General features: G+C 43.4%; 1 protein-coding gene across 2 annotated transcripts; it reads right to left on the bottom strand.

The window, feature by feature from the left end:
* Positions 1-3,847: 3,847 nt before the first annotated feature.
* On the bottom strand, positions 3,848-4,949 carry LOC127370216 (protein TsetseEP-like). Of its 2 annotated transcripts, none has more exons than XM_051412080.1 (2): positions 4,930-4,949; positions 3,848-4,576 (listed from the first exon to the last, which is right to left on the bottom strand). In XM_051412080.1, exon 2 carries the CDS (start codon positions 4,548-4,550, stop codon positions 3,891-3,893), a length of 660 nt encoding a protein of 219 aa, XP_051268040.1. In that variant the 5' UTR covers positions 4,551-4,576; positions 4,930-4,949; the 3' UTR covers positions 3,848-3,890. The 2 variants fall into 2 exon arrangements, with proteins under 2 accessions (XP_051268040.1, XP_051268041.1); XM_051412081.1 differs by lacking the exon at positions 4,930-4,949 and having other exon boundaries at positions 3,848-4,091; positions 4,128-4,578.
* Positions 4,950-8,217: the final 3,268 nt, after the last annotated feature.

The raw sequence follows: 8,217 nt of genomic DNA, 5'->3' as shown, positions 1-8,217 counted from the left end.
CCAAAAAGAAAATTCCTGAATTGCTTCGTAAGTACAATTCAGAACATATTTATGCATGACAGGAGATTGAGAGACGAAGAGAGGAAAATTGACATAAACCTAACTTGACTAAACTTCATTTACTCCTTTATTGTAGAATTCTTACCTGCTGATGGAAGTTTTGGTAAGAAACATTGTCAGCTCATGGGCTACCTCATGGGCTACCTGTGCATCCTTTCGGGACATCGCACCATCGTCCTTACCAACATGACCCGTGATCAGGTGATGTCAGCGGACTGCTGGGGTGGTGGCAAAAAGTATAGGGTTCTGGTAAGTATTTAAACTATTTTTTGGAAGAGGTAGCAAAAGCTTTATTAGTATTTTTTTATCATTTCAGTTGAAGTCTACCCATCTACAGAAACAAGCTCATTTTCTGCAATTTTTTCCTTAGGTAGATGAACACAAAACTATGAGCTCATTCGGGCAAGCTGCGGTGTGCCTGAACAAGACAGAGTTTGGGTGGGTGAAAAAAGTTGCCTTCGGTGACTGCTGCCTTTGTGGTGAGGACAACGAATATGTTTTCCACACAATATTAGGCAGGCATATCATGAAGCCGTCATTCTTCCTCCATATGGCTTGGCTGGACGCTGGATTGACAGGGCCAGTCGACTTTGGCCAGATCCGGAGCAGTGTCGCTACGCAGGTAAGTACTCAGCAATGTGATACTTAGGCACTTGGGCCTGAAATGTAGCCAAGTATTTCACAATTCTCATCTATAATTTACAGATTTCCATCTATTGGATCTGAATCTGGATGTCGTAGGTGGGAATTTGGAAGACTTTCAGATTATGTTACACATATTTCTTCATTTGGGTTCACAGGCCAAGAATCACCTCACTGAGAAGGAGAGGAAGGATGTGGCTCATGCGATGTGCCATGACCCCACTACAGCAGAAAAATTCTACGTAGCTCTGCCAGACAAAAGCATGGCATATCAAACCAGAAAACTGAGGATGAAAGCCCTCAAGGAGGCTTTTGTTAAATCCTTGCAAGATAGGGATGACACCGATGACTCCTCATCCTTACCAGATGACAAAGCTGAGTATACACCAGAGACAAGCTCAGATGATGAGGAAGTCATCTATGATGACGCACCTGAGTCCGACTCATTGTCCTCTGGCGAGAAGTTGACATTGATGAAAAGAAGAAACAAGAGGCTTCATGGGTTTTCCGAACCCAGTGATGAATCATCAAAGGATGAGCCCCCAGAGGCTGAGCCCCCATCTTTTCCAGATCCTTCAAGTCAAGTCAAGTCCAAGAAGAAGTTGCACTTCTCAACTCGGTCCAAGACGCCTTCACCCAAAAGAAGGATGTCACGTCTTGTTGCAGTTTCACCTTCCAAGTGTTTTGTGTCAGTGGAACGGCTGAAGAAATCTATTGTAAACTACTATTTAATAAAAGCAAAGCAAAAATTCAGAATGTTGAAGAAAGGAAGGGTGGAGATTCTGGAAACCCCAGTTGAAGAGGGAGTAGGAAGGGGCGAGATTCTGGAAACCCCGGTTGAAGAGACTCCTCTTCCACCCGGAGGAGGAGGGGAGGAGATTCTGGAAACTCCTGTTGAGGAGGGAGTAGGAAGGTGGGGGACTCTGGAAACCCTGGTTGAAGATACTCCTCTCCCACCCGGAGGAGGAGGGGAGGAGATTCTGGAAACTCCTGTTGAGGAGGGAGTAGGAAGGTGGGGGACTCTGGAAACCCTGGTTGAAGATACTCCTCTCCCACCCGGAGGAGGAGGGGAGGAGATTCTGGAAACTCCTGTTGAGGAGGGAGTAGGAAGGTGGGGGACTCTGGAAACCCTGGTTGAAGATACTCCTCTCCCACCCGGAGGAGGAGGGGAGGAGATTCTGGAAACTCCTGTTGAGGAGGGAGTAGGAAGGTGGGGGACTCTGGAAACCCTGGTTGAAGATACTCCTCTCCCACCCGGAGGAGGAGGGGAGGAGATTCTGGAAACTCCTGTTGAGGAGGGAGTAGGAAGGTGGGGGACTCTGGAAACCCTGGTTGAAGATACTCCTCTCCCACCCGGAGGAGGAGGGGAGGAGAGTCTGGAAACTCCAGTTGAGGAGGGAGTAGGAAGGGGGGAGATTATGGAAACCCCGGTTGAAGAGACTCCTTTTCCACCCGGAGGAGGAGGGGAGAAGAGTCTGGAAATTCCTGTTGAGGAGGGAGTAGGAAGGTGGGTGACTCTGGAAACCCTGGTTGAAGACACTCCTCTTCCGGGTGCAAGAGGAGGGGAGGAGGTTCTGGAAACTCCAGTTGAGGAGGGAGTAAGAAGGGGGGGGACTCTGGAAACCCTGGTTGAAGATACTCCTCTTGCGGGTGGAAGAGGAGGGGAGGAGGTTCTGGAAACTCCAGTTGAGGAGGGAGTAAGAAGGGGGGGGACTCTGGAAACCCTGGTTGAAGATACTCCTCTTGCGGGTGGAAGAGGAGGGGAGGAGGTTCTGGAAACTCCAGTTGAGGAGGGAGTAAGAAGGGGGGGACTCTGGAAACCCTGGTTGAAGATACTCCTCTTGCGGGTGGAAGAGGAGTGGAGGAGGTTCTGGAAACTCCAGTTGAGGAGGGAGTAGGAATGGGGGAGATTCTGGAAACCCCGGTTGAAGAGACTCCTCTTCCACCCGGAGGAGGAGGGGAGGAGATTCTGGAAACTCCTGTTGAGGAGGGAATAGGATGGGGGGAGATTCTGGAAGCCCTGTTTAAAGAGGGAGGGAAAGGGGAGGAGATTCCAGAGACCCCAGTTGAAGACATGCCTGAAACCCAAGTCATCCATTCCTGTGCAGTTGAAGATTCAGGAAACCCCAATTGAAGAGGTGCCTGAAACCCGTAATCAAGTTCTTTGTCGATTAACAGGTAGTCAAGTTTTGAGGAAGTTTTATGATCAAGTAAAAAAAAAAAAAGTTCAAGATGTCCATAAGAGCTTTTCTGTCAATTATGTTTTTTCAAACCTTTTCAGGTAACCAGCTGTGGGTAAAATTTTGTTTATTTTTTATGAAAGGCATAAAGCAATGTCACCTTGTTTAAGTATTTATATTTTGTACATATATTGTACATATATTACGTGATATATATTTACACTTTTATAGATATATTTTTTTATTTTAAATCAATACAGCTGTAAGTTGAAGAAGTGTGTCAGCCAAAAAATAAATGTTCTTAAAAAGTTGGAGTATGCTGTCATTTTTTTTTCATCTTGAAAATTCCTATCTAGAACTAGATTGAAATATGGAAGCCCATATATGAGAATCTACATTCACGACTCTCAATTATGGCTTCCATAATTCCATCTATGAGAAACAGATGTAAATAAGGAAGTCATTGATAGAAATATCCATACTCCTGATTCTCATCTATGGCTTCCATATTTCAATCTATGAGACTTACATAGATTGAACTATTGAAGCCATTCATAGATTGAAATTATGCTCACAGAACTCCACTTCCATATTTCAATCTACAAATGGCTTCCATAGTTCAATCTATGTCAGTCTCATAGATTGAAATATGGAAGCCATAGATTGAAATATGGAAGCTTTAGATGAGAATCGGGAATGTGGATTTTCATAAGGTAGAGCCACAATCCAGACAACGACGGAAAGGGCTCATCGAGCTGAGTCACCCCATGTTAGAATCATAGCTGTTGTCCCTTCCTGTGCGGAGCCAGAGGGCAGCAAAAGTTCAAAATATAAACCTTCAAAGTACTACCAAATTCAATAACTTGTTCAAGAAATTGTCTTTTATTAAAATTTTTTCAGTTACATATATGTTACAGAGTTCAGAACTCTACACATGAAGCAAAATCAAATATAGAACAGGTTGTTCAAAACATTGTCTGTCATCAACATTTTTTAGCTATGCAGATTTCAAATCTTCCCCAACCAACCCTTCAAAAAAAGTACAACATAATACCAACACAATAAAATAACAAATGTTACAACTATAACATAAAGTATCAGAAGATGGGTTGTGCGCATCACAACATACCGGGGCCATGCCCGCAGGCACTTGAGACCCGACATGCAGCTGGGGTTCTCCTCAGACTGGGGTGCCAACATATGCCCAGGGTTCTCCTCGGACTTGAATGTCGACACGCACCCAAGGTTCTCCTCGGACTGGGGTTCCGGCATGGGCACGGGGTTCTCCTCGGACTGGAATGCCGACACGCACCCAAGGTTCTCCTCGGACTGGGGTTCCGGCATGGGCACGGGGTTCTCCTCGGACTTGAATGCCGACACGCACCCAAGGTTCTCCTCGGACTGGGGTTCCGGCATGGGTACGGGGTTCTCCTCGGACTGGAATCCCGACACGCACCCAAGGTTCTCCTCGGACTGGGGTTCCGGCATGGGCACGGGGTTCTCCTCGGGCTGGAATGCCGACACGCACCCACGGTTCTCCTCGGACTGGGGTTCCGGCATGGGCACGGGGTTCTCCTCGGGCTGGAATGCCGACACGCACCCACGGTTCTCCTCGGACTGGGGTTCTGGCATGGGCATGGGGTTCTCCTCAGCCATGGTTGCTGACATGCATCCAAGGTCCTCCTTTCCAATGGCTTACAGTATGACAGGTTGAGAGGATTAAAACATCATTAAGCTAAGTCTAACATCATATCTGACGTCAAATTTCAAAGAGCTGCTAACTCATAATCATAGTAATAGTTGACAAGATAGACATATAATATATATTGAAATTTGGAACTAAAACCAATAGATCCAAATTATAATCTATTCATAAAATCGTTAGGTGCTGCATAAAAAGTTATAAAAAACAATATTTTAAAAGCTCAAATGTACTGTGTAGACTTGCAATATGGCTACTACACACTGAGATAAGGCTGTGACACACATTTTAGTAGGTAAAGTATATTAAAAACAAGAAGTTAGAGAGCTCATGAATTTCACTCACCATGCAGTCAACACTGCTTGATATGTCTATCCACTTCCTACTTCCTGTTGACACAGGAAGTTCAAGTTTTCATCTGCATGCATGTATTATATAATAGATTGAAACATGGAAGGGTGTACATTATGGATTAGATTTAAACTTGGAAATTATGTTTTATGTTTTGTTAGCTAGCTAACATAAGCCCCGAAGGCAAAGCAATGACCGACGGATTTGATTCTGATATATGCAAAATAGCTCTCTGAGAGTTTTCGGGATAGTTTTCCCCATGTCTGTAACCCTTAATGTCCCGGAGTTACAGGCTAAATGTTGAAAGGTCGCAATGTAAACCCAAAAGGGGTCTTTTAGTTACATGTTTCTGCTTGCTAAAGTGCTCTATCTCCTCAATGGAAGCAATCAGGGGTGAGAAACAGACATGGTTGGAAAGCTCTATCACATACGAGAACGTCACGTCACATGGAATTTGTATGATTTCCATATTTCAATCTATGACGAAATATGATGTTGTTGTCATAGATTGAAATATGGAAGCCATAGATGAGAATCGGGAATGTGGATTTTCATAAGGTAGAGCCACAATCCAGCCACCGACGGAAAGGTCTCATCGAGCTGAATCACCCCTTGTTGGAATCATGGCTGTTGTCCCTTCCTGTGCGGAGCCAGGGGGCAGCAAAAGTTTGACATATAAACATTCAAAGTACTACCAAATTAAATAACAGTCCCCAAATTTGATATGTGGGTACCTTGAGGGATGCTAATGAGCCTCCAACTCCTCCCAAGTCTCTACGAAGAAGTTCCAATTTTGCCCCCATAGGAATGAATGGCGTTTTGACTTTGGAATGACAATTGTATATTTGTATTTGTATATGTGTATATTTTATCCACCAACTGCACCAGGTCACATTCCTCGTAGGCGTAAAAACCTACTTGGCAATAAACAAAATTCTGAATTCTGATTCTGATTGAAATTATGCTCACAGAACTCTACTTCCATATTTCAATCTATGGCTTCCATATTTCAATCTATGAGACTGACATAGATTGAAATATGGAAGCCATTCGTAGATTGAAATATGGAAGCTATAGATGAGAATATGGAATGTGGATTTTCATAAGGTAGAGCCACAATCCAGGCAACGCCGGAAAGGTCTCATCGAGCTGAGTCACCCCGTGTTGGAATCATGGCTGTTGTCCCTTCCTGTGCAGAGCCAGGGGGCAGCAAAAGTTTGACATATAAACATTCAAAGTACTACCAAATTAAATAACAGTCCCCAAATTTGATGTGTGGGTACCTTGAGGGATGCCACTGAGCCTCCAAGTTCTCCCAAGTCTCTACGAAGAAGTTCATGTTATGCCCCCATAGGAATGAATGGCCTTTGGAGTGTGGAATCAAAATAAGAATGTCCATTGGTGGGTGTTCCCAATGAGCTACAGTCCCCAAATTTGATGTGTGGGTACCTTGATGGATGCTAATTAGCCTCCAACTCCTCCCAAGTCTCTACGAAGAAGTTCCAATTTTTCCCCCATAGGAATGAATGGCGTTTTGACTTTGGAATGACAATTGTATATTTGTATTTGTATTTGTATTTGTATATGTGTATATTTTATCCACCAACTGCACCAGGTCACATTCCTCATAGGCGTAAAAACCTACTTGGCAATAAACAAAATTCTGAATTCTGATTCTTATTGAAATTATGCTCACAGAACTCCATTTCCATATTCTCATCTATGGCTTCCATATTTCAATCTATGAGACTGACATAGATTGAAATATGGAAGCCATTCGTAGATTGAAATATGGAAGCTATAGATGAGAATATGGAATGTGGATTTTCATAAGGTAGAGCCACAATCCAGGCAACGCCGGAAAGGTCTGATCGAGCTGAGTCACCCCGTGTTGGAATCATGGCTGTTGTCCCTTCCTGTGCAGAGCCAGGGGGCAGCAAAAGTTTGACATATAAACATTCAAAGTACTACCAAATTAAATAACAGTCCCCAAATTTGATGTGTGGGTACCTTGAGGGATGCTAATGAGCCTCCAAGTCCTCCCAAGTCTCTACAAAGAAGTTCCAAATTTGCCCCCATAGGAATGAATGGCGTTTTACTTTGGAATGACAATTGTATATTTGTATTTGTATTTGTATATGTGTATATTTTATCCACCAACTGCACCAGGTCACAGTCCTCGTAGGCGTAAAAACCTACTTGGCAATAAATAAAATTCTGAATTCTGATTCTGATTGAAATTATGCTCACAGAATTCCACTTCCATATTTCAATCTATGGCTTCCATATTTCAATCTATAAGACTGATATAGATTGAAATATGGAAGCCATTTGTAGATTGAAATATGGAAGCTATAGGTGAGAATCTGGAATGTGGATTTTCATGAGGTAGAGCCACAATCCAGGCAACGACGGAAAGGTCTCATCGAGCTGAGTCACCCCGTGTTGGAATCATGGCTGTTGTCCCTTCCTGTGCAGAGCCAGGGGGCAGCAAAAGTTTGACATATAAACATTCAAAGTACTACCAAATTAAATAACAGTCCCCAAATTCGATGTGTGGGTACCTTGAGGGATGCTTATGAGCCTGCAAGTCCTCCCAAGTCTCTATGAAGAGGTTCATATTTTGCCCCCATAGGAATGAATGGCATTTTTACTTTGGAATGAAGATTGGAATGACCATTGGTGGGTGTTCCCAATGAGCTACAGTCCCCAAATGTGATGTGTGGATACCTTGAGGGATGCTAATGAGCCTCCAAGTCCTCCCAAGTCTCTACAAAGAAGTTCCAATTTTGCCCCCATAGGAATGAATGGCGTTTTACTTTGGAATGACAATTGTATATTTGTATTTGTATTTGTATTTGTATATGTGTACATTTTATCCACCAACTGCACCAGGTCACATTCCTCGTAGGCGTAAAAACCTACTTGGCAATAAACAAAATTCTGAATTCTGATTCTGATTGAAATTATGCTCACAGAACTCCACTTCCATATTTCAATCTATGGCTTCCATATTTCAATCTATGAGACTGATATAGATTGAAATATGGAAGCCATTCGTAGATTGAAATATGGAAGCTATAGGTGAGAATCTGGAATGTGGATTTTCATAAGGTAGAGCTACAATCCAGGCAACGACAGAAAGGTCTCATCGAGCCGTGTCACCCCATGTTGGAATCAAAGCGGTTGTCCCCCCCTGTGTGGAGCCAGAGGGCAGCAAAAGTTCGAAATATAAACCTTCAAAGTACTACCAAATTCAATAACTTGTTCAAGAACTTGTAT

This window comes from Dicentrarchus labrax, unplaced genomic scaffold, assembly GCF_905237075.1.
Source record: "Dicentrarchus labrax unplaced genomic scaffold, dlabrax2021, whole genome shotgun sequence".
NCBI classification, from domain to species: domain Eukaryota; kingdom Metazoa; phylum Chordata; class Actinopteri; family Moronidae; genus Dicentrarchus; species Dicentrarchus labrax.
This window is presented reverse-complemented; position numbering and strand designations above follow the sequence as displayed.